The sequence below is a fragment of the Nannospalax galili genome, unplaced genomic scaffold (genome assembly GCF_000622305.1).
Source record: "Nannospalax galili isolate Female #2095 unplaced genomic scaffold, S.galili_v1.0 scaffold806, whole genome shotgun sequence".
Lineage (NCBI taxonomy): Eukaryota > Metazoa > Chordata > Mammalia > Rodentia > Spalacidae > Nannospalax > Nannospalax galili.
In genome coordinates, this window is record NW_008355419.1 from 817,996 (window position 1) to 845,231 (window position 27,236).

General features: G+C 43.5%; 1 protein-coding gene and 1 pseudogene across 7 annotated transcripts in view; one reads left to right on the forward strand and one right to left on the reverse strand.

The window, feature by feature from the left end:
• The window catches only part of Gnb1 (G protein subunit beta 1), an 85,669-nt gene that overhangs the window by 28,557 nt on the left and 29,876 nt on the right, over positions 1 to 27,236 (reverse strand). For 6 of the 7 annotated variants that reach the window (XM_017803047.1, XM_017803048.1, XM_029555881.1 and 3 more), the window contains exons 2-3: positions 23,704 to 23,750; positions 9,597 to 9,695 (exon numbers count right to left, since the gene is read on the reverse strand). In XM_017803047.1, coding sequence (XP_017658536.1) covers positions 9,597 to 9,653 — 57 coding nt within the window. In that variant the 5' untranslated portion in view covers positions 9,654 to 9,695; positions 23,704 to 23,750. The remainder of the gene's footprint in view (positions 1 to 9,596; positions 9,696 to 23,703; positions 23,751 to 27,236) is intronic. The other variant, XM_029555878.1, reaches the window with a different exon arrangement.
• LOC103749799 lies at positions 21,663 to 23,085 on the forward strand (annotated as a pseudogene).

A 27,236-nucleotide genomic window follows, 5' to 3' on the forward strand; every position in this document is an offset into this window, starting at 1 on the left:
GAAATCCTGTCTCAAGCAAACCAGAACAAATCAAAACAAAAAAGCAAATCAACAAATAGAGCCGATCACCAAAACAAAAACCCATCAAGGCAGTTAGGGACTTTATTTTCACTAATAATTAACTGACAGCAAGTCCTGAAATTTCAAAATAGCGCAAACTTCTAAATAAAAAGACATATATTACAAAGAAAATGAGACAATAATTTCAAAATTTGAGTGCAGGCATAATGCAAAAACAAAACAAAACAAAACAAAACAAAACAAAAAACCCCACACAATTTCAACTATGAAATTATCCGACCACGTGCTTCCAAAATGGCAGTAGGGCACAGGGCAGAACCCTTCACATCCAGGGTGGAGCATTCCTATATGAGTCAGTGTTCAGGACAAACTGCCCACAGCACATGCTTTACACTATGAAGACTACAGGAATTATGTATAAGCTGATGCTTACGAAGACACTGAGATGACTCTTACTGTATAAAGCACATCCGGGGATTCCAAATCCTCTTTAATGGAACTGTTACTAACAATTCTGTTTACAATCAAAATGTAAGAAATCATACAATCAAGTATTTCCACATAATGAAATTTGGAGTAAAATGCACACCAGGAACTCGAAATACCAAGTGTTTGTCAATGGTTTTTCATGTCAAGTGAAGTTAGTATTTATTCCCAAATATGCTTATTGGTACATGTATACACAAAGATAGCTTTGGGCTTGAAAGAACAATTTCAAAAATGGTTATTTATTATTTGTATTTTATGTGCAGGAGTGTATTGCCTGCATGTATGTTTTATGTTTTATGATTCACCCGTGTCATACAATACCCTCAGAGGTCAGAAGAAGGTGTTGGATCCTCTGGAACTGGAGTTACAGATGGTTGTTAGTTGCATGTGGGTGCTGGGACTTGGAGGACCCAGGTCCTCTGCAAGAGCAGTCAGTACCCTTAACTGCTGAGCCATCTCTCCAGTTCCAGAAAGAGTAAGAATTTGGGGGGTGGGGGGTTGGGGGTAAAAAAAAAAAATGGATTGGGGCTCAATGGTTAAGAATGCTGGCTGCTCTTGCAGAGGACCCAGGTTTGAGTCCCAGTGCTCACATGGCAGCTAACAACTGTCTTTAACTCCAGTTCCAGGGGAATCGGACGTTCTCTTCTGACCTCTTCAGGTGTTACACGACACAGATGCACTTACATTCATGAAGGCAATACAGTCATACACATAAAATGAAAATAAAATATTTAAAAAGAAATCAGATTAAGTAGTTAGTGTCCTTGGTTAGTGTCCAAAGATGAAAATGGGTCAATGTTCCTGACACCGCAACTACTGCTGAACAGAAGGAAATGCTAAAGTTACCCTCAAGCCATGTCTGCTTTAACAGCCAAGTGGTCACAGAAACTCATGCAGCTCCCAAATTGTTTAATACAGACAAAACCCTGAATATTGTTCAGAACAATTTTTTTAAAAATGACATTAACAGTAGGGTGTGGCAGCACACGCCTTTCAGCTCAGCACCTGGGAGGCAGAGATTGGGAGACTTGTGAGGTCAAGGCTAGCTTGTTCTACATAGCCAGTTCCAGGCCATCGAGGGCTGCATGGTAAGACACTATCTAAAAAAACAAGCAAACAAACAAAAAATAAAAATCACATTAAAATAGTTATTTTTTATTTGACTTTTTGCCTGTATTATGTATATGTTCCACATGTATGCCAGAGCCTTTGGAGCTGGAGTTACAGATGGTTGTAAGCTGCCAGTCAGGTGCTAAGAACTGAACATGGGGTTTTGGCTAAGCTCTTAAGTACTAAGCTATCTCTACAGAGATATTTATTTATAAAATTTATTTATAAATTTTATTTTGTGTGTGTTTATGTGTAGAGGTTGGAGGTCAGCTTGTGGGAGTCAGTTTTCTATTTATACCATGTAGGTCCCTGGAATTGAACATAAGCCATTAGGCTTAGTGGCAAACATTTTTACTTGCTGAGCTGTCTCAGAGGCCCCAGAATCTATCCATCTATCTTTCCTTCCTTTTTTTTTTCAGGCAAGGTCTCACTATGTAGCCCTAGTTAGCTAGAGCTCATAGAAACCAGGGTGGCATAAAATACAGAGATCCCCCTGCCTCTCCCTGACCCTGGAGTACTAAGATTAAAAGTCTACACTACCAAGTCCGGCCAGAATTTTTTTTTTTTTTTTTTCTGAGTGTTTTGCCCTCATGTATGTAAACACACCCACACATGCAATGACTTCAGAGGCCACGAGATGGCAATGGATCCCCTGGAACTGGAATTAACAGATGGTTGTTAGCCTCCATGTGGGTACTAGGAACAGAAACCTGGTCCTCTGCAAGAGCAGCCAGTGTTCTTAACTGCTGGACCACCTCTGTAGTCCCCTAGAACCATTTAATAGATTCATATAGATGAACACGTCTACTTAACCGGAGGAACCACCAGTCAGTTACACCCTGCGAGCACATTTCTTGCAGTCCCTGTCATCTTGCATGACTATGAGAGCAAGTCTGGGCCCAGCTCAGTGGGGCGACCACATTCTAGATCATGTGTGCCATACACCTGGTCTGTCAGAATTAGGTTATATTAATTTCTATATTTAAGGCATGTGTGTTTTAATCAGATACTTGTGTTTCCTCAGGATCAACAGAAGAATAAAAGGTTTTGGGGGGGTATTTCAGATAAACACAAATCTAAAAAAGATGACATCTCATGCCAAGCGCGGTGGCACATGCCTGTAGTCCCAGCACTTAGGAGGCAGAGGCAGGCAGATCTCTGTGAGTTCAAGACCAGCCTGGTCTACATAGTGAGTTCCAGGACATCTGGGGCTACAGGGAGACCCTGCTTTAAAAAAAAAAAAAAAAAAAGAAAACATCTCTTAAAATCACCTACCATTTCTTGTATGGTTCCCTAGGATCTGAATTTTGTTTGCTTTTGTTTATTTGAGACCAAGATCTTCCTGTAACCCCAGTCAGCCAGGAACTCACTATGCAGACCAGGCTAGCCTCAATCTCAGAGAAATCTGCTTGCCTCTGCAGGGATTAAAGGCGTGGGCCATCATGCCCTTCTGTTTTGGTTTGTTGAGACATGGACTAATGTGGCCTTAAATTCACTATGTAGCTGAGGATGACTTTGAATTCTGATCTTTCCACCTCTCAGGTACTGGGATTGGAATGTGTGTATCCACACATATTTTTAAATTTTTATTTTTATTTTATTGTTATTGAGACCACATATGATGTGTATGAGCATGTATGCCATGTTGTGCATGTCGAAGTCAGAGAGCAACTTTGTAGAGTTGGTTCCTTCCTTCTACCCAGGTTCTGGCAATCTAGGGAACGAGCTCAGATTGTCAGGTTTGCACTGTCAGGCAGCAAACACCTTTCCTTGCTGAACCAACTATACCAGCCCTGCTTCTGATTTTTTTTGGTCTTTTTGAAACAGGGTCTCCCTATAGCCCCAGCTGGCCTGGAACTATGTAGACCAGGCTGGCCTTGAATTCACAGAGATCTGCCTGCCTCTGCCTCCCGAGTGCTGGGATTAAAGCCGTGTGTCACCATGCCCAGCTGCTTTTGATTTTCAAAACAAGGTTTTGCTTTGTATACCAGGCTGGCCTGAAACTGGATGCAATCTTACTTTAGTGCTAGGGACTATGAGCTAGGCAAGGGTTCAGTTACTGAGCTACACCCCCAGCCCTCACTCTGAATTCTTTAACAAGCATATGCTCAGTGAGTCATCAAAAAGAATGTTTTAGTTTTTCTCACTTTACTTTTTTTTTTTTTTTTTTATTTATTTTTGAGGGAGTCTTACTGTAGCTCTAGATGACCTAGAACTCACTATGTAGACCAGGGTGGCCTTGAACTCACAGAGACCAACCTGTCTCTGCCTCCCAGGTGCTGGAATTCTGGGATTAAAACATCACAGGCTTTTTTTAAATTTTTTTTTTTTTTTTTGAGATAGGGTCTTCTCCTGTAGTCCCAGCTGGCCTGGAACTCACTATGTGAGCCTGGCCTCAATCTCACAGAGATCAATCTGCCTCTGCCTCCCAGTGCTGATTAAAAGCATGTCTACCAGGCTGCCTGGCTTAAAATTTTTTTTGAAAAGATTTAGTTATTTTTATTTTATGTGTGTGACTGTTCTGCCTTCTTGTATGTATGTGTACCACATGTACTCCAGGTGCCCATGGAGACCAGAATAACTCCTGGAGCTGGAGTTACAGGCAATTTTGAGTTGTCCAGTTTAAGTACAGAGAACAACTTCACCACTGAGCCATCTCTCCAGCCTCAATGTTTTACTTTTTAAGAGTTTTCTCTCCCGATTTGGAGACTCAATAGCCTTCACTTTCCCCATCCATCCATTGTAAAATGAGTGCAGTGTCAAGAGACAAAGCCCAAAATGTTGTCATCTGTGAAGACGACCCTCAGCACAATGGCTAGAACAGTAGCTCTATTAGGACTGGTCATGAGTTACTGTGTGCATGTAGAGAGTGAGGGGGAACTGAGGTATACATGACTTTATGGATGAGATGCAAGCTGAACTTTAAAAGCAGTACAAAAATTAAATGTAAAAACTGTGAAGTAGTTGGGGGTGGCGGCGCACGCCTTTAGTCCCAGCACTCAGGAGGCAGAGGCAGGCGGATCTCTGTGAGTTCAAGGCCAGCCTGGTCTACACAGTGAGTTCCAGGGCAGCTGGGGCTACAGGGAGACCCTGTCTCAAAAAGACCAAAAGAAACCCCAACCAACCAAACCAAAAAACCAAAAAACTGTGAAGTATATCAACAAAAATCTATGGACCAAAATAATACTTTAGCTAATATGGGACTAGATCTAACTTGTTAAGATTGCTTTTTTACTTTTGATCTGTTTTCACTTTTTTTTTTTTTGTTTCTTTGAGACAGGTTCTCATATTGCCTAGATTGACCTCAAACTCTGTGGCAGAGGATAGCCTTGAACTCCTGATTTTTCTGCCTCTATCTCCTGAATGCTGAGATTGCAGGAACACTGTGCTTGGCTTATTTTCCACAATTTTACTGTGGCAACAAGAATATTAAGAGCCGGGTATGATGGCACACGATTTTAATCCCAGCACTCAGGAGGCAGAGGGATCTCTGTGGGATCAAGGCCAGCCTGCTCTACACAGTGAGTTCCAGGCCAGCTGGAGCTACAGGAGACCCTGCCTCAAAAAGACCAAAACGGGGAGAAAAAAAGATATAAAAGAACATCAGACGGCACTGTGTGTGCAGAAGAGAGGGCTCTGGGACACCTGGGACTACACATGGCAGGACAGAAACATGGGAGTGGTGATCCTGTATTTAAAAACTTGCATCACCTCCTTCATTGCACTCTCGTTTGCTGTGCAAAAATCTGAGCCAAAGTAGCTTATAGTGTCACAGCCATGCAGCTTCCTACATCTGCCCACTTTTCTGAATTATTCGGAGAAGCATAATTATTTCCTTTTCTTCTGTCTGCTCTAGGCCTGTTTTCTTTGGTACTCTGGCATCTCTAGTGTTTCTCTAAAGGCCCTTCCCTGCCATGTGGCTGACCTCACTCAAACAGCATGACTTTTTTTCCTTCTTCTCCATTCTCCTGCAGGCTCAAGATTTACAGCTTGTCTGCCCTGGGATTTTTCTTTTGAACTCTAGTAAAATTTTTCTCAAACTTAAAAAGAAAATATCTGCATCAACTATTCATAAACTTGTTAGAAAAACAAAACAGCTTTTTTTTTTTTTTTAATTTAATTTTTTGGTCTTTTTGAGACAGGGTCTCCCTGTAGCCCACAGCTGGCCTGGATTCACTTTGGCGATCAGACTGGCCTTGAACTCAGAGATCCACCTGCCTCTGCCTCCCAAGTGCTGGGACTAAAGGTGTGCGCCACTATACCCAGCTCAAAACGGCTTTTAAAAAGTTCATATGACACTATAGTTTAGGACTATTTTCAAGATAAAAAATAATTTCAGGTAATTACACAGTTCCTTAGCCCCTGAAAGTTCTAATTTCTATATTCTTAGCTATCAGATTTTGGGGTAAAGAAGAGATAAAACCCAAAAGCAGATGATAAACAGCTAAGTGGTCAGAACCAGAAAAAAGAGCTCAACTAACACAAGTATAATCCCTTAGCTCTGCTGTGCTGCTGTAGTTACTAGAGCCAGTACTGCTTCAAATTAACTATTAGAAGCCTAAGGGCTTTTGTTTTTTGAGAGAGGGTCTATGCAGTCCAGGCACAGGCCTCAAATTTTTGATCCTCCTGCTTCAGCCTCCAGAGTAGCTGTGATTTAAGGGTTGTTTTGTTTCATTTTTTTTTTTAATTTAAATGTGTGTGTGTGCGCGCACGCGCGAGCAAGGTGTTGGATTCCCTGGAGTTGGAGTTATAGGAGGCTGTGAGTCACCTGACATGGGTGCTGGGAACCTGATTCAAAGGTACTTGAAAAGAACAGTAAGTGCTCTTAACTACAGTAGTTTTTCGTTGTTTTTGTTTTTTGAGATAGGGTCATGTTGTCCAGGCTGGCCTCAAACTTACTTGGTAGCTAGCTGATGATGACCTTGAACTCCTATCAACTTGCCTCTTCCTCCCAAGTGCTGTGATCTATATAGGCCTGTACCATCACACTTAATTCCTGGCTTTAAATTTTTAAGTGATGCAAAATTTTAGGGAAAGCAAGGGATGGTATCATACTTGGGATACTGAGGTAGGAGGATTACTTCAGTCATTATTAGCCTAGGTAACCAAAATAAAACCCCACCTAAAAAACAGTTTCGGGGGCTGGAGGGATGGCTCAGTAGTTAAGAGCACTGACTGCTCTTGCAGAGAACCAGAGTTCAATTCACAGCACCCACATGGTGGCTACAAACTGTCCTTAACTCCAGTTCCAGGGGAATCCGAAGCCCTCTTCTGACCTCTGCAGCACTGCACAACATATGGGTGCACTCACATATATGCAAGCAATAGACTCATACACATAAAATGAAAATAATAAAATATTAAACAAAAAACCAAAAAAGTTTCAGTGGGGTATCAGTGCTGAGGGTGTAGCTCAGTGCTATAATACTGCCTTGCATGTGAAATAAATTGAGGGAAAATTCTTCTGATACTATTTAAATAGATTTTGGGGGGATTTTATATCACAACGAATATTTTAGAATACACGAATACATTAGGAGACCAGACATATTGAAAAAAAGCCTGACCAAGACAATCTAGATCCTTCTCAAACAAAAGGTCTCTCGGGTATGATTTTTTTTTTTTTGTCTTTTTGAGACAGGGTCTCTCTGTAGCCCCAGCTGCCTTGGAACTTACTATGTAGACTAGGCTGGTCTTGATCTCACAGAGATCCGCCTGCCTCTGCCTCCCAAGTGCTGAGATTAAAGGCCTGTGCTACCACGCCCAGCCCCAGCTGTGAAATTCTTATAGCACAGGTAGTCTTCTGTTTTCTTTCTGGCTGTCAATCTCAGACAATTCTGTTAAGGTTTTCAAGGTTCACAAGAAAGATGGCTAACATGATGCTCGTGCTTTCCTATTTACCAGTCTCTACAAGGCAGCCTGAATACAACTGACCAGTTAAAGGACATATAAGCTGTTGTTTAGGTGGATACTAACTGCTATCAGGAGCTAAAGAGTGAGGTTCTAAAGGACAGCTGAAGCCTTACAGATGAGAACATGAAATTAGAGAGAGTTCTTTCAAATACACAGAACCCCAAACAAATTGATGATGGGCTTTTCTTAGTAAGTCTACTTCCTCTTCCAGTGCCCTTCAGATCAAGTTAGAACAGACAACACATACTTGAATTAAACATTTCTCTGCAAAATACTCACAGAAATAGAGAAAGCAATTCCTTTGACCTTCTCTTCCTCCCTTTTATTTTTTTTTAATGATTTGTTTTTATTTGTACAAGGGTTTGGAGTGTCCGTGTGTATATTGATATGTGTGTAGTGCCCACAAAGCCTGCAAGAGGGCAACAGCCACCATGTGGACGCTGGAAACTTAATCTTCGTTCTCTGGAAGAACAGCAAGTACTCTTAACCTGAGTCACCTCTCCAGACCCTCTTCTTCCCTTTTAAAAAATTTCATGAATTCAGCCAGGTGTGGTGGCGTACTCCTTTAGTCCTAGTACTTGCGGGGCGGAGGCAGGCAGATCTTTGTGAGTTCAAGGCCAGCCTAGTCTACATAGTGAGTTCAGGTCAGCTGGGGCTACAGGGGAGACCCTGTCTCAAAAAGACAAAAAAAAAAAAAAAAAAAAAAATCATGGATTCTTGCTGGTGTGGTAGCTCAGTCCTTTAATCCCATTGTTCAGGAGGCAAAGCCAGCAAGATCTCTGAGTTTGAGACCAATCTAGTCTACAACAAGCTCCAGGTCCAGCAGGGGTACATAGTGAGACCCCCGTTTTAAAGAAAAAATATTCATGGATTCTGATATTTAACATAATTTATCAGTTGTAGACTAGAATTTAGTTGAGGGGGTTGTTGTTGTTTTGAGACAGGGTCTCACTATGCAGCACTGGGCTCAAACTCACTGAGATCCGCTTGCATCTGCCCCTCCCCACCAATGGTGCTTAAGATTAAACATATGACCACCAAGCTCAGCCTTAGAACTCAGTATTTTCGCTGAGCATGGTGGTGCGGATAGGCAGATCTCTTGTGAGTTCAAGGCCAGCCTGGTCTATATAGTGAATTCCAGGCCAGTGGGGGCTACAGGAGACCCCCTGTCTCAAAAAGACCAAAAACAAACAAAACAAAAGAATTCAGTATTTTCAGGAACACTGAACTGTAGTGGAGTTTTTGCTGGGCATGTGCAAGGGCTCTGGATTCCATCTCCAATACTATCCTAAAACTACCTCCCCAATCCCCTAAAAAGAAGGAACTAGCATATTGTGAAATTTATCTTTCACTCAGTTTAATGTTCAGCTAGACACATCTCTTCTGTCTGGCGGCCCCAAAACTGTACATACCAATGGTCATCCCAGGCACAACCCATTTCAAAATTATGAAAAATAAGTCAGGCACACCTAAAATGCTGTTTTACCAATCTTTTACTTTAAACACCTTTTCTGCTCTCAATTTGGTACCCATGCTCTTGAGGGCAGATGCTACCCTCTGATACGGTGACCTACTGTAGCCAAAAAAGGAGGATCCAAAACCCAATTCCCAAGGGCAAGAAGTTCAAAAGGCTTGATGAATTTTACAAAAATATTTCATGTACATTAAAATAACAAATTATGGGGCTGGAGAGTTGGCTCAGCAGTTAAGAGCACTGACTGCTCTTGCAGAGGATCCAGGTTCAATTCCCAGCACCTACATGGCGGCTACGAACCATCCTTAACTCCAGTTCCAGGGGAATCCGAAGCCCTCTTCTGACCTTCGCGGCATTGCACGACATGGGTGCACTCACATACATGCAGGCAATACACTCGTACACATAAAATAAAATAAAATATTAAACAAACAAACAAATTATAACATGGGAAAAAAATAAAATTCTGAAAACAATGTACTAGGCTAGGTATCTGGATATATGATTAGTATCTACTGGGTCAACCTCACCTCACTGTTATCCATATTACAGGTAACTTTTGATCTGAAAAATAGACATGGCTGCTTACTCTAATTTGGTTCTTCAGTTGCTCGGCCTCCTGCCGCAGCTGGTCAAGCTCACTCATCTTTAGGTCTCAATGCTTTCCACACTCCTCAGAACCCACAATCTGAAACAGAAAACAGGTAAGTCATGGTAAAGAATGGTTAATGATAACTGATTGAGTAACTCATGAAGCAGGTAAAGAAAGGAAATTTAAGACTTCACAGATATGGTCTCATCATGAAGCAGAATCTTTCTGCCACATTCATAACTTTTAACTGCCTATCTAGGGCTACAATGATGATTATTCACTGACTTTGTATAGTAAGACAAAGTCTAATCCCATACTGCTGAAAATGTAGTAGATTGAAAAAGAAAAACTCTGCTCATCCCAGATGTGGGGCATGCCCTATAATTCCACTAATTAGGCTGAGGAAAGAGGATTTAAGTTCAAGGTTAACTTAGACTACAAAGAGAACCAATCTCAAAAAGTCATTTAAAACAAAGCACAGGCCTTTCTCATGAAAAGATCTTGAGTCCCCGCCAAGGAACAAAAGCCTGACTTCCAGAATAGTCACAGAAAAACCACGAACCATTACATCAGGAAACAGGACCGAGGCAATCTGGAAAATTGGGGTGCTAAAGCCATGGCAGTAGTTGTGAACCTTCAAGGACAGAGGGGTGTCCAGCAGTCCTTTATTTCCACCCAAACAAGTTCTGAGGTCTCAGCAGTCTCAGAAATATTTGACCCTTCTAGGTACCAGTTGAATCAGGCTGGCAAAAAAGCATGGCACCAATCCTGAGTCATATAAGACAGCATCCCTAAAGTCAGTGACAACTGAGATCATACTGCTATAAAACATGACTTCTGGCTGGGTTGGTGGCGCACGCCTTTGATCCCAGCACTTGGGAGGCAGAGGCAGACAGATCTCTGTGAGTTCCAGGCCAGCTGGGGCTACTCCCTGACCCTGTCTCAAAAACAAAAAAAAACAAAACAAAAAAGTGACTTCTTCAGCAGCTTAGTTGGTAGAGTGCTTGCCTAGCATGCAGGAAGCTGTGGGTTCCAGCTCCAACACCAAATAATGGGGTGTGACGGTCCATACCTTTAATCCCAGCACCTGGGAGATGGAGGCAGGAAGATCAGAGTTTAAGGTCATCTTTGGCTACACAGTGTGAGGCCATTCTGAGACATATGAGACTCAGTCTCAAAAGTAAATTAGGTAAACAAAAAAATATGACTTCCTGGGCTGGGATGTAGTTATTTGGAAGAATGCTTGTCTACCATGCAGAAGAACAGAAGTTCAAGATCATCCTCTACATGTGAGTTTTAGGCCAGTCTGGGCTACATGAGGAGAGAGAGAGGAGAGAGAGAGAGAGAGAGAGAGAGAGAGAGAGAGAAAGGAGAGAGAACTTGCATGCACATGGTGCATTTACATACATGTGTACAAAATACTCATACATGTAAAATAAAAACCAGTTTTTAAAAAAGAGACAGAGACTTCCCAAGAGGATGTTGTACATAGATACAGCTTGTTTCCTGGGTTTGTTGTTCGTTTGGGGCCTCATGAGCCCCTCACTATGCCTAGCTTGCAGGTCGCATTTCTGACATAAATGTTGACTGTTAAATCAAGTCATAACTGTGATCAAAGCACTATAAAACTAAAGGTGGAATTACTTAATAATATAAACATGAGGCTGGAGAAGACAGCTTGGCGGTTAAGAGCACTAGCTGCTCTTGCAGAGGACCCGAGTTCAATTCCCAGAACCCACACGGTGGCTAACCTAACCATCTTTAACCCCAGTTCCAGGGGAATCCAATACCCTCTTCTGAGCCCTGAAGACATTACATGACACAGGTTGAGTTACACACATGCAACAATACACTCAAATGCAAAAAATAAAAGTATTAAAAAGGGGGCTGGAGAGATGGCTCAGCGGTTAAGAGCACTGATTGCTCTCGTAGAGGACCCAGGTTCGAGTCCCAGCCCCATGGTGGCTACAAACTGTCCTTAGCTCCAGTTCTAGGGGACTCTGAAGCCCTCTTCTGACCTCCATGGCATTGCACCACATGGGTACACTCACATACATGCAGGTAATACACACATACACATAAAGTAAAAATATTTTTAAAAAATTAAAAAATATATAAAAATGTGATTTATGCAGGGATCTTAAATCCCCATACAAAGTATTCAGAGTAACAAGTTTAACATCAAAATTTCTGTGTTAAAAATAAGGAGGTCCTAGCCGGGCGTGGTTGCGCATGCCTTTAATCCCAGCACTTGGGAGGCAGAGGCAGGTGGATCTCTTTGAGTTCGAGGCCAGCCTGGTCCACTTAGTTCCAGGACAGCTGAGGCTACAGGGAGACCCTGTCTCAAAAAGACCAAAAATAAATAAAAATAAAAAATAAGGAGGTCCTAGAGGATAGAGGCAGGTGGACCCTTGGGCTTGCTGGCTGGCCAGCCAGGCTAGTTGGAATAGCAAGCTCTAGGTACAATGAGACCTTGTGTTAACAAATAAGCTAGAGAATGAGAGTAAGATGCAGTTAGCCTCTGGCTTCCACACATATATGTACAGGTAAGTGTATGTGTGCACACACAATAAAAATTTTAAAGCTGGGTGTGGTGGTGCATATTTTTTTGAAACAGGGTCTCTCTGTAGCCCCAGCTGGCCTGGAACTCACAGAAATCTGCCTGCCTCTGCCTCCCAGGTGCTGGCATCAAAGGCATGTGCCACCACGCCCAGCTGCATGTCTTTAATTCTAGTACTCAGGACGCAGAGGTAGGTGGAGCTCTGGGAGTTGGAGGTCAGCCTAGTCTATACAGTGAGACCCTGTCTCAAAAAAAAAAAAAAGCCAGATGTGGTGGCATGACTTTAATCTCAGCACTTGGGGATCAGAGGTAGGAAGACTACTGTGAACCTGAACCCCGCCTAGTCCTGAGGTTCCAGGTCACCTCAGGATAGATAGCAAAACCCTGTCTCGATTCTTCCCCAAAGTCAAAGTTAATAGATCAAATTAAGACTTGTTAGTTCATTAAGACTGAAACACAGCTTGGATAAATTATCTGGCTAACAATGAAATCTTTTTAAATATTTTATTACATTTATTTATTTTCTATGTGTGAGTATGTTGCCTGAATAAGTGTACCTGTAAACCACCAAATCTTATCTGTTGAAGTTCATATACTTTTTTATTCTGCAGAAAACATCTAAATAACATCACTGCACAATTCACATTATAGGTTCCTCACGTATATACTGATGACAACAAAATCCCCTCCAACTATATACCTTTGCTGTTCTCATAGGCTGGGCAGGAAAGAAGGGTGAGTTCTCAAAGTGCTTAGAGGCCTTGAGCAATATAGTCGGTCAAAGGCAAACTTGAGGAAAATGAGTTTGAAAGTAATCACCAGCACTGCGGGCTAAGAAAGGCCTAAAACGTACAGCTGTGTGTTGAAGGAGAGCCCCCCTCCCCCGCAAGTCCCAGACTAGTACCCTTGTTGCTGCTCTCTAGGAAGATGGGGTATGGTCTCCAAAAGATTTCTGTTGGGCATGGTGACACACACCTGTGGTCCCAGGGCACTTGGGAGGCAGCGACAGGCAAATCTCTCTGTGAGTTCCAGGCCAGCTGGGGCTACAGGGAAACTTTCAAAAAGACCAAAATAAAAAAAGTTTCTGGTGACAATGGTATTCTCTTTTTCTGTTTCCACCCCCATCCCTGCCCATCTTTCTTAAGACGAGAGTCTTACTGTGCAGCGCAGCATAGCCTGGAACTCAATTAGGAAGCCTAGTTGACCTCAAACTCAGCCTCCCAAGTGCTAGCATTACAGGAATGTGCCACTATGCCTAGCGGTTGTTTCTAAGCCCATTCCTTGTGGCTAGAGAGATGGCTCAGTAGTTAAAAGCACTGGCTGCTCTCAGAGGATCCAGGTTCAGTTCCCAGCGCCCACAAGCCGGCCGTTGGTAGACTGAATACCCTCTTTTATCACACACGACACAGGTATACTTATGCAGGCAAAGCACTCATACACATAAAATAAAAACAATTTTTACAAATGAATCAATCAATCCATTCCTTGAGTAGGTGGTTGCATTATTTGGGAAGCAGCGTATGCTTCCCTGGATATCTCTGGCATTAGAGAGGACAGCTTACTTTTTTTTTCTTTAAAGACCCAGCTGGCCAGGAACTCCCTATGTAGATCAGGCTGGCCTTTATCTCATAGAGCTCCACTTGGCTCTGCCTCCAAAGTGGGACTAGAGGTATGTGCGACCAGACCCAGTTATGAACAGCTTACTTTGATAGGAAAACACTGGCTGGTTCAGACTTGAGCACACAAAAATCTAAGGATTGAAGTTTAGAAATATTCCTCTGACAGAATGAAATGCCAAATGAATAAAAAATGGCATTTAGATGAAGACAGGTGAGCCAGCATGTCTTCCTTGCATACTTTTGCCTCATCTGTATCTTACACAGGGTTAAAGTATGACTCCTCCCACTGGTTTTGTAGTCAGGGTACCTACACTTCAGCATCCACTTGGCTATAAAGAAGCTTCTCAAGCCAGGCGTGGTACTGCACATCTTTAATCCCAGCACTCGGGAGGCAGAGTCAGGCAGATCTCTGTGAGTTCAAGGCCAGTCTGGTCCACATAGTGAGTTCCAGGACAGCTGGGGCTACAGGGAGACCCTGTCTCAAAAAGTCAATCAATCAATCAATCAATATTTTTTTTTAAAAAGCCGGATGTGGTGGCACATGCCTGTAGTCACTGCACTTGGGAGGCAGAGGCAGGTGGATCTCTGTGAGTTCAAGGCCAGCTTGGTCTACATAGTGAGTTCCAGGACAGCTGGGGCTACAGGGAGACCCTATCTCAAAAAGACCAAAAAAAAAAAAAGCTTCTCCATCCAATTTAGGATTGACATAAGCAAAGCAGCAGCCGAAGTTATGAGGCACCTGATTTAGTCTAATATTCAATAGGCAGCATCTGACCCTGACCCTAAACATGAAAGCAAAGCTGGTTGTTAAAGCATAGGTCTGAAAACAGACGGCTAGGCTCTAGTAAACAGAAGGAATTTTTCTCAGCTGCCTCAAAAGGTCTTCTGGCTTGTCCATCTTGATAGCTCATTAGCTATTTAAAAAAAAAAGCCTCAGGAAAGAATGTAAGTACTCCTCCACTCCAGAGTCTAGGACACCTGTTAGGTTTGGGGGTAAGATGGTAAGAGAGCAAATAAGGGGCTGGAGAGACAGCTCAGCAGTTGAGATCACTGGCTGCTCTTGCAGAGGACCTGGGTTTGAATCCCAGCACCCACATGATGGTTATCAACGGGCCGTATCTCCAGTTCCAGGAGATCCAACGCCCTCTTCTGTCCTCCATGGGTACTGCATGACATAGGTGTACTTACAACACATAGGCAATACCCTCACACAAATAAAAATAAATAAATCAAAAAAATTTTTTAAAAAGAAAGCAAACAAGGTACGAAGGGGAAAAACAGAAATTGCTATGCTCTTCTGCGTTTTTCTCCAACAACTGAAGATCAATTATGCTAGTATTATTGTTTGCACCATACCCAGGAAACGTCTTATGTAGGCTTGCCAGTCATGTCTTCTCAGAAGTTTGAAGGGAACCTCAGCTCCTCCAAGTCACAAGTTACCTGTCTACTTTATGGTCAGCTGTGTTGGGCCCTACTTGCTAGTAGTCAGGGCTGTGGGTACACATTACCCAACAGTCCAGAGCTGTGAGTTTTTGTGCAAAATCCTTTTCTAAAATTTTACTGTAGAAAATGAAAAAAAAAAAACCCACAAACTATATAAACCAAGAAAGGAAAATCTATTATCAGAAATCTAAATTTTGAAAAAAATTAAATTCTCTTGGGGCTGGAGAGATGGCTTGGTGGTTAACAGCACTGACTGCTCTTGCAGAGGACTTGGGTTCGATTCCCAGCACCCACATGGCGGCTACAAACCATCCTTAACTCCAGTTCCAGGGAATCTGATGCCCTCTTCTGACCTCCATAGGCATTGTACAACATGGGTGCACTTACATACATGCAGGCAATATACTCATACACATAAAATAAAAATAAATTTTTAAAAATTGAATTCTCTGGTATCCATGCTTAAAAAAATTAAATGCCTTACAACAAATTTCTTTCTCACTAATCATAACTTTCATAGCTTTTAGAAATGGGAATACCTGGCCAGACACGGTGGCGCGCACCTTTAATCCCAGCACCTGGGAGGCAGAGGCAGGCAGATCTCTGTGAGTTCAAGGCCAGCCTGGTCTACATAGTGAGTTCCAGGACAGCTGGGGCTACAGGGAGACCCTGTCTCAAAAAGAGGAATACCTTTTTCTGAAAAGGGAATACCCTTTTTCTGAAAACTTTACGAGCACAGATTTTGAATGGACCTTGCCTATAGAGCTGTAACCAAAAAAGCAGTGTTAATTACTTCTGCTTTTGAAATAAAGTAAATCTGGTTTTGTTCTCTTTGCTTATGACTACAGATTTAAACCAACCTAAGTACTGGTGTTAGTCCTTGTGAAGTTTGGAGGTCACTGAATAAAGGTGCGTCTCATCTTAGAGATTGTTAACTAGGCAGTATATTCACTGTCTAATTTTAAGTGATACGGCGGGTGATTGCCATGTACATGTTCTTCTGTAATAAGTAAAGAGAACATCCAATTAAAAAGATAGATTTTAGGGCCGGGCGTGGTGGCACACGCCTTTAATCCCAGCACTCGGGAGGCAGAGGCAGGCGGATCTATGTGAGTTCAAGGCCAGCCTGGTCTACATAGTGAGTTCCAGGGCAGCTGGGGCTACAGGGAGACCCTGTCTCAAAAAGACCAAAAAAAAAAAAAAGATAGATTTTGTGCCTGTGAGCTGGCTCAGTTGGTAAAGACCCTTTTTACACAAGCCTAGTGATCCAAGTTCGATCCCTAGAACCCACCCATATAAAAGGGGAAGGAGAAAACTGACTCTACATTGTCCTCTGACCCCCCCCCAACCCAAATGTAAAAAGACAAAAATTTTAATAGCTAATGAGCTGGGTGTGATGGTTGCATGCTTTTAATCCTAGCATTCAGGAGACAGAGGCAAGCGGATAGATCTCTTTGAGTCTGAGGCCAGCCAGGTAGCCAGGGCTACACAGTGAGACCCTGTCTCCATTTATTTATTTATGATTGTGTGTGGGCTTGTGTGGATATGTGAGGGCATGCCACAGCACACGTGTAGCCATTGGAGGACAACCTGAAGGAGTGCCCTCTCCTTCTACACGGGGCAAGTGCCTTCACCCACTGCCACTCATGTTAGTATTTTACAGTCTGAGTGAAGTGTGGTGTAACCACAGGGTGCCATAATGGTGTTCACGCTAACAATTAAAAATGAGTGTATGTTTAAAAAGCCCGCCGGGCGTGGTGGAGCACGCCTTTGATCCCAGCAGTCGGGAGGCAGAGGCAGGTGGATCTCTGTGAGTTCAAGGCCAGCCTGGTCTACATAGTGAGTTCCAGGTCAGCTGGGGCTACAGGGAGACCCTATCTCAAAAAGACCAAAAAAAAAAAGAAGAGTCTTACTTACGTTTAATCCCTTTTGTCTTTCTTTTCAGTGTCCTTAGTCCCCTGGCCCTTCTGGAAAAACCCACCATCAGGTCTGCCTGCCTACACAGCTATGTTCCTCCTGTGCACGTCCCAGGTAAGCTCTGGCCATGCTGAGGTGGCACTTTCCAGCTTAATCCACTAAGACAGGGCCTACTGAGGCCTCATGTCTGTCCATGACCCACATCTTCCATCAGCTTTTACTTAGAACCTCTATTCTGGAAATGCTTTTCTTAGAAATTTAAATAACTTAAAAACATGGGGCCAAGGATATAGCTCAGAAGCATAGCACTTGCTTGGCAACAGCACACATGCTGATGCTATCTGCAATTTCTCAAAGTGTTAGTGTTAGATATTTCACATGTACAGTGTAACACGACAAACACAGCAGCAACACCACATCCCTCTAATCAAGACCCCTGAGAAGAAAGTCAAGACAGGGACATCAAGCCTGGCATGTCACTCACCTTTAACCTCAGCACTCAGGAGGCAGAGGACAGGCAGATCTCTGTGAGGCCAGCCTGGTCTATAGACTTCCAGGCCAGCTGAGGCTACAGGGAGACCATGTCTCAAAAACAAACAAGACATCCCCCCCAAAAAAAAACACAAAAAAGGGGACCAAGGACATCAACAATGACCCCAGGCTCCTACTACTAGACAATTACTAATAATGATGTTTAGGCTGCAAATCTACTACTGATAAAAAGGGAGGACCTGCTGAGGACCCCTTAGGAAGATGACTTAACAGGTAAAGGTGCCTGTCACCAAGCCTGACAAGGTGAGTTTCATTGCCAGGGACCCACATGGTGGAAGGAGGAGAACAGACTCCCACAAGTTGTCCTCTGACCTCCACACATGTGGCACACATGCATGTGCCCAAAATAAATAAATAGTAACAAATAAAACATTTTAAGGATACATACATGAAAAAAAAATTTTCGGTTTCTGGTTCTGCAACATGCAAATATGTCCTCACTAAATCATTCATTCTGATCTCAGAATAAAGTGTTCTATGTCACAGAGCTAAAGCAAAAATTAAATGAGACAATCAATCTGATAGTAAGCCTCTCAATGATTATACCAGGAAGTGTCCCCTTCAATACAGCAACCTCAAGGTCAATGGCTGACATCTGAGCAGAAGTCAGATGGGTGAAGAACACTACTGTCCTTGTTTGAGATGCTGTCTGCAATGGAGCAATTTCCAACATCATGCTTTAAGACTGTATGCCTATGAAGTCTTCACACACACACACACACACACACACACACACACACACACACACGCACACACGCACACATGCACACAGAGAAAACCAATTAGGCTGGGCGTGGTGGAACATACCTTTAAATCCAGCACCTGGGAGGCAGAGGCAGGGGATCTGTGAGATTGAGGCTAGCCTGGTCTACATAGCAAGTTCCAGACCAGCTGGGGTTATGGAGAGATCCTGTCTCCAAAAAGAAGAAAAACCATAATCAAAACCAAACAACTCAGCAGTGCCCTAAGTTTTTCTTTACTAACAACTTGCTTCATTCTCACATGCTGATTTCAGCACTTGCTATGGAGCAGAACAAACTGTGGTGAAGAGAAAGGCACGTTCCCTGTTCTCAGGAGTCGTAACAGAACTTAAGAGGAATGAGAGTGAAACGTCTGTTTGAAGCACTGACTCAGAATTAGTGTAATTTTAACACTTGGATTTGAAGCATTTTATAAATAAAAGGTAGTTTCACAATTTACCCTCACTGTGGCTCTACTGACTCAGGAATACTTACTCTCCAGTACATGGTGTGCTGCTGCACCCTACTCCCCCACCCCAGCAGCAAGTGCTATAGGGGATGAATGGTTCAAGTGGTAAAGAAGAGTAAACACACAGCTGGTTAAGCAACCTGCCCAGGTTCACAGCTCTAAGCCCAAACCCAGGATTCCCATCAGCTACCTCCATGCCAGTTCCACAAAGTCATCTAGAACTGGCTGGAGATGGTCAAAAGATCACAAAAAGAAATCTCACTTCAACTGCCTGCTTGCATATCCTTGGTCAGGACATGCTCTCATGACAAAGATATGATGAAAACTATACCTCCCCCCATAATCTTCCAACTGGAATAAAGTGCTAGGACCACTATCCTAGCAGGCACTATATCCCTGGAGCAAGCAATCTGAGTTTATCCATTTCTGGAGGAAACACATTAAAACTACCTCTTATAGCTTGTCTAGGTGTTTTACCTTAGCTTATGTAACTCTTCCAGTCAGTCTCCTTAAGCTAGTGTTGAATAATAAATACAAACCTGACATGAGCCACCTATCTATTTCTTATTTTCCAGTGGCCTTAAGGATAAAGGTGAAACGAAGTACGTAACATTAATTTCAATCAATACACTTTGTCCCACACATCAAAAATGTTACTTTAACATGTAATCATGATAAAATAAGAGAAATACCTCTTCACAGCTACTTGTTACTGTGTCTCTGATGTCATATCTAAAAAGTGAGCTTGTGCGGCTGGAGAGATGGCTCAGCACTTTAGAGCACTGGCTGCTCCTGCAGAGGACCCAGGTTCAGTTCCCAGCACCCACATGGTGGCTAACAACCATCCATAACTCCAGTTCTAGGGGATCCAGCACTGTCTTCTGACCTCCGTGGACAATGTATGACAATGGTGCACTTACACACATGCAAGCAATACACTCCTACACATAAAATAAAAATAATTTTTAAAATTGAAAAAAAAAAAAAAGCTTGGCAACAGCTCACCAGGCTGCAGACGTTCAGCTTTCTATTTCTGCCTGCTTTTTAAAATTCTTCAAAAGAGTGTAACCTCTCCTTTTTGTCTTTCTATCTCTTTTCTTTTCTTTCTTTTTTTATGGCTCTTTTTGCGACAGGGTCTCCCTATAGCCTCAGCTGGCCTGGAATTCACTATGTAGACCAGGCAGGCCTTGAACTCAGAGATTCACATGCCTCTGCCTCTATCTCTGCCGCCCAAGGGCTGAGATCAAAGGCGTGTACCACCCATCTCTTTTCTAAGCATGCTTTTCCTAATTTGGGCTTCCCCAACATTTTGGGTTTCTTTACTCTCTCTCTAAAATTCCCCTTCTCACCATGTAACTACTAGTCTGTCATGTCTGACCTCTGTGCTGGCTCAAACATCATGGCCTTTTTCTTCTCTCCTCTATCCTCCTCCTCTAGGCAGCTACTAACACTTACAGCTTCCCTGCCCTGAGAGTTTTTCTTTTAGACTTAAAAAATAAATTATCTTCAAGCTTAAAAATGAATAAAAAAAGGAATGGTGAACCTCCCTCTAAGTCTCAGTGCCTTTGGGTTTTCTAGATGAACCTATGATCCATTTTCAGTTGATTAGTATGGATGTTGTCAAGATCGCCTTCTGCATAATGATAACCAATTGTTTCAGCACTTAATTATTCATTCAATTTAGTTTTGCTTTGTAATTCAAAATTGCTTCAAACTTCAAAGAACTATGAGAATACTATAAAGAAACTATATACACTCACCAACATACACCAACTTCTAACATTGAGACACACTTGCTTCATTAAAAGTACATGAATACACAGGGATTTTTTTTTTTCCTCCTGAATCCCATGTACCCACATCATATTTCAACTAAAAGCTGGATAGGAGAAAAATAGAAAAAGACTGGGCTGCTTATTACTGGAAGGAAAAAAAGGATAAAAAAATTGCTCATGCCCACAATCTATTGGGACCTGAAGCCTTCTTGCTAAATGCTGAATGGAAGAGCTCTGTTTGGCAAAAAGATTGGATCTTGCTATGTTGCCTTGATGGTCTGACCTTCTGACCTTAAGCAATCCTCCTGCTTCAGCCTCCTAAGTGGCTAGGACTGTAGGTGCCCAGCTCTGGATGCAAGTTTTAAAGAACACATCCTTCTGAATATCAACTACTCTGAAAACAAAGTTGAGGGGTGAGGGGAGCAGCTGGAGAGATGGCTTAGCAGTTAAGAGTTTGTTGTACACATAAGAACCAGAGCTTCGAGCTGGGCGTGGTGGCGTACACCTTTAATTCCAGCACTCAGGAGGCAGAGGCAGGCAGATCTCCAAGTTCAAGGCCAGCCTGGCCTACAAAGTAAGTTCCAGGCCAGCTGGTGCTAGAGAGAGACTCTGTCTCAAGAAGACAAAAAAAAAAGAATTAGAGCTTCAAATGCCTGTAACTCCAGTTTCAAAGGGTCTGATATTTCCTTCTGGTCTCTGCATAAGCATAGGCATAGGCATGTACATACACCCCACCCCCAAATCTTTAAAGAACAAAACCAAACCCATGGACTAACTTGATTTCTATGCCAGTGTGATAGCTCAGTGGGGAACGGCACTCACTACCAACCCTGAGGTCCTGAGTTCAATTCCCAGAACCCACATGGTAGAATTGACTCTAGCAAGTTGTTCTCTGATCTCCATAGGCAGTGTCATGCCTGTCCCCCATAAATGTAAAAAAGTAGGACTGGGGAGATGGTTCAGTTGGTAAAACACTTTATGTACAAGCATGAAGCCCCGAGTTCAGATCCCAGTACCCATGTAAAGAGATGAGCATGGTTGCACCTGCCTATAACCTCATCACTGTGAGGGGCACAGACAGGCCACTTTCTTTCTGGAACTTGCTAGCCAGCCAGCCTGGCCAAATTGATGAGCCCCAGGTTCAGTGAGAGAGACCCTATTTTAAGAAATAGGGTAAAGGGCTATGGAGAAAGGCACCTGACATCTGTCTCTGGCCTCTCTATACACAGGTAATCCCAGCACTCTGGGAAGAGGAAGCAGGTTTGAGGCTGTCCTGGGCTACATGGTGAGATGCTGTCTCAAAAAGATGGAAAGAGAGGCAGCAGCTCCAGCCACACACCCCCGCCCCCATAGCGCTGCAGGTCTGTGTGGAGCCACAGTTGCGGATCTCTGTTCTGCAGGATAGGGTTCGTGAAAGTTATCAAGAATAAGGCCTACTTTAAAGAGATACCAAGTGAAATTCAGAAGACAATAAGAGGGTAAAATGACTACTATGCTCATAAATAATTGGTGATCCAAGACAAAAATAAGTACAACACACCCAAATACAGAATGATAGTTTGTGTGAACAGAGACATCATCTGTCAGACTGCTTATGCTCATATAGAAGGGGATATAGTCTGCACAGCATATGCACATGAACTACAAAAATATGGTGTGAAAGTTGGCCTGACAAATAGGCTGCAGCCTATTGCACTGGCCTGCTGCAGGCCCGCAGGCTTCTTAATAGATTTGGACAAGATCTATGAAGGCCAAATGGAGGTGACCTGAGATGAATACAATGTGGAAAGCATTGATGGTCAGCCTGGTGCCTTCACTTGCTATCAGGATGCAGGTCCTGCCCACACTACAGCTGGCAATAAAGTTTTTGGGGCCCTGAAGGGAGCTGTGGATGGAGGCTTGTCTATGCCTCACAGTACCAAATGATTCCCTGGTTGTGATTCTGAAAGCAAGCAGTTCAAGGCAGAAATCCATGGGAAGCACATCATGGGTCAGAACGTGGCAGACTACATGTGATACCTGATGAAGATGAAGCTGCATACAAGAAACAGTTCTCTCAGTACATAAAGAATAACGTAACCCCAGACATGGAGGTGATGTCTAAGAAAGCCCATGCTGCTATATGAGAGAATCCAGTCTACAAGAAGAAGCCTAAGAGAGAAATTAAAAAGAAGTGGAGCGGGGCGTGGTGGCACACACCTTTAGTCCCAGCACTCTGGAGGCAGAGGCGGGCAGATCTCTGTGAGTTCAAGGCCAGCCTGGTCTACACACTGAGTTTCAGGCCAGCTGGGTCTACAGGGAGACCCTGTTTCAAAAAGACCCCAAAAAAAGTAGAAGAGGTGGAACCATCCCAAAATGTCCCTTACCCAGAAGAAAGATCGGGTAGCTCAAAAGAAGGCAAGCTTCCTTAGAGCTCAGGAATGGGCTGCTGAAAGCTAAAGCAATTTTCTATGGAGATTTTTTTTCATAAAGACAATAGTTATTGAACAAACAAACAAAAAAGATGGAAAGAGAGAGGGGAGGAAGGGAGGGACAGGGGAAAGAAATGGATTCTTGTCGCACTATTTACATGGGAGACTGAGGCAGGTCATGGTCAGACCGGATGTTATCCAAAAGAGCAAGTAAGACTGTGACTGTGATAGAGAGGTCATGCCAAAGAAAGGCCGTTAATCCCAGCAATCGGGAGGGAGGCAGCTGGTTCTCTGAGGGGGCAATCGAGGCCAGCCTGGTCACAAAGGAAGTTCCAGGCCAGCTGGGGATTCAGGGAGACCCTGTCTCAAAATGAGAGGGAGAGAGGAGAGAGGAGAGAGGAGAGAGGGGAGAGAAGGAGAAGGAGAGAGAGAGAGAGAGAGAGAGAGAGAGAGAGAGAGAGAGGGAATCTATCCTAGGCTATGCTGAGTAGCTAAGCATAAGCTTAGCAGGCCAAGAACCTGGATCTGACACACAGGCACATACAGACACACGCCCTAAAGAAATTTAAATACTGTATTTCAAAAGCCAATGCGTATTAATTATACATGTGAAGTTACCTTAATTTGGGTGTCTCTGGCCTTGTCTTCTACACATGTAAGTCTATCTGTAAGAAACAGAAAAAGGTATGTTTGTGTCATACTGGAGTTGGAATGAAAACAATTAGTAGCACATAAGCCATCCTCTTCCTCATTACTGTCTCCCTCCAAATTGCTTTACCCATTATAGCATTTCATTTTTCAGTATTAAAGAACAAAGAAATGGGGGCCAGCAAGGTGGCTTAGCAGGTAAAGGCGCTTGCAGCCAAGCCTGATGTCCTGACCTCTACACGCATGCACGCATGCACGCACACACAGAGTGTATGATTCCATTTACACAACATATCCCAAATCCAGAGATGAAAATGCAGGGTTGCCAAGGGGACATGTACAATGAATGAGCAAGCTCACTGGATACAGAGCTTTCTTTTGGGGTAACAAAAATGAAGAACTAGGTAGTAGTTGCACAACATTGTGAACACACTAAGTGCTAGGGAACTGTTCTCTTTAAAATGGTTTAATTTTGTATTATATGAATTCCATCTCAAAAAAGAAAAGGTGGGAGTGAAGTAGAAGTTGGGGAACCCAAGGTAATCAGTAAAAATGCAAGCTTCCACCTGCACAAGCCCTCACTGCAAAGAAGGTCCTGGGAGTATGTGCCTGGGGCATCATCACATTCTCCAGATCTGCAGTCTCAACCCTGCACCCTGCTGTTTACTGAAGGTGAGATTGTTCTTGGTGGGGAAGCTGTCCAGCAACCAGCAGGTGTACAGCAGACCCTAGCTGTTGGGGAACCCTGCTGTTAAGGTCGGCTCCTTTCTCAGCAGGGGCTTCCTGCCTGACTTACCTGGAAAGTGCAGCCAAGCACGGATGCTTGGCCTCATTTGAAACATGACCTTTGGCATAGTTACCTGCAATAAAACTGCCCCCAGGTTTTTTCTATATGATAATTAGGCATTGCCTGGTAGTCAGATGATAGGAGCCCACTGCCACATGTAAATAAAGCATACTCTGAGCACCTATCAGCTGAAGCATTGGCTGCTGCCTCCACACTATATTTTCCCTGACCCCCACTGAATAAACGGAGCTGTTTCACTGAATCTGGAGCTGTATCACTGAACCTGCCTCCCCGGAAGGGCTTTCTTCCGTCCTGCTCACTGGCCATCCTGAACCCATTTGTGGCTTCTGCTCCCTTTATCAGGGCTTTCTTCCATCAGTGCTCACCGGCCATCCTGACCCCGTTCGTCGCTTCTGCTCCCTTTGTCCTCGTGGAACGGTGGCCAACGACTCACAAGGGAAGGGAGAGACCCCACACCTAGCTTCTGCTATTCAGAACAGCAGCACCAAGTATTCCCAAGGGGAAGTACGGGTCCCAGGTGAGATTCCTCTATGAAGGAGCACAATCATCCCCATCTATACATATAGATCTGCTTGGCACCTTTCATAGTAAGAGACAAATCAGTTTGCTTTTGTGGCTCACGTTCTCTATTATTCAGAATAGGTGAATTGTATGCATCTCCCAAACCCCAGCTCCTATGGCCAAGTGTGGCTCAGTGGAGTAAGAGTGCTGCTGTGTGCACTGACCAACAGCTCAGCCTGGAGTCACAGAGCCTGTCTGGACTGGTTTGTGGTTAAAAACAAGACCCACTGCAGGTTCCTCCACAGATTAACCAGCTCAGAGGACTGAGGGCAATACTCCCAATTCCACAGTGAACCCAAACCAGGAGTACCATCACCCTTAAGGAAAAGTGAAAACAATGAACTAAAACCAAAGTGAACACCCAATGTTCTACAACACAACTGTACCTCCAGGTCTGTGCAACAGTGGGAAGGTGACATCATCACAGGCACCGAGGTGCTGCCAATACTGACAGCCAGAATGTGTCACCTAGGCCCCTAGAAACCCCCATGGAGCTGGATGCTAGAATGCCAGGCAGGAGAAAAGACTCTGAGCAAGGAAAGACACTCGCAGGCTGGGCTAGAGACTGGACTGCATCCTGGTACACATGAAGAGGTAATAATGGGTGGCATGGACACTTGGAGACTCTTAAGTCTTCCAGAGTAATCCTTCCCAGACTATTCCTTCCCATGAATAGAAAGGTCAAGCACAAGCTCAACCTGCACCCATCTCCTTCCTGATACTGTTTAGAGTTGTCACTATCTCCCAAATGCTGGTATTTGACATATACAACTGATTCCTGAGTTTTGTTCTGAAAGAATTTATTGGTCAAATCCCCTCAACATCCATTCATTCTAGAAACACCACTGAGTGCCTATAATGTAGAAAGTGTACTAGATACAGAAGACCATCAAAAACAGTCTCAGTTAGCCATCCATGAGACTTGTGGTCTTAGTGGAGATGCATGGAAAACTAGCCTACAACTCAAAAGAATGGGGACAGTGAGGGGGATTGCCAAGTGCACCAGGCTAGGCCAAGCTGACCATATTCTCTGGGAATTAGAATTTTTAAAAGGGGTGTAACCGACATACTTAGCACCTTTAAGATTTTTTTTTTTTTTTTTTGTCTTTTTGAGACAGGGTCTCCCTGTAGCCCCAGCTGTCCTGGAACTCACTATGTAGACCAGGCTGGCCTTGAACTCAGAGATCCTCCTGCCTCTGCCTCCCAAGTGCTGGGCTTAAAGGTGTGCGCCACCATGCCCGGACTAAAAGATTCTTTTAGATATTTTTTGTTTTTAATTTTATGTATGGGTATATATCTGTGTGTGGTATGTGCATGTGAGTGCAGGTGCCTGTGAACCAAGTGATGTGGTTGCTGAGAACTGAACTCTAGGTCCTCTGGAAGAGCAGCAAGTACTCTCAACTAACCATTCAGCCATCTCTCTAATTTCCAAAAATAACTTCTTGTTACATTCATTTATTTACTGGGGGTATGTATGTGAGGATGCAAGTGCCACAGCACATGTATCGAGGTCAGGAGACAACTTTTAAAATAATTTTATTATTTTTATGTGTATGAGGTATTTTGCCTAAGTGCACCCATGTTGTGCAATGCCTACAGAAGTCAGACGAGGGTGTTGGATTCACTGAAACTAGTTACAAAGACAGCTGTTAGCTGTCATGTGAATGCTGGGAACCAAACCTGGGAACTCTGCAAGAGTGGTTAGTGCTCTTAACCAATGAACCACCTCTTCAGTCTCCAAAAGACAACTTGGAAGGGTCTCTTCTCCTACACCATGTGGGTGGTGGGAATCAAAATCGGGTCCTCAGGCTTGGTGGCAAGAACCTTTACCCGCTGAACCATCTTGCCAGCCCAGTATCATAATTTTATAAAGGACAGAGTTCAGCATGTGACAAAGGCAGGCACTGCTATGGACACTTAGCCCTGCTCACAGTACTCATGAACACCATGCCTCACTTAGTCAAGAAGCCCAATTACGGCTGGGCGTAGTGGTGCATGCCTTTAATCCCAGCACTTGGGAGGCAGAGGCAGGCGGATCTCTGTGAGTTTGAGGCCAGCCTGGTCTACTGGTCTACATAAGTGAGTTCCAGGCCAGCTGGGGCTACAGGGAGACCTTGTCTCAAAAAGACCAAAA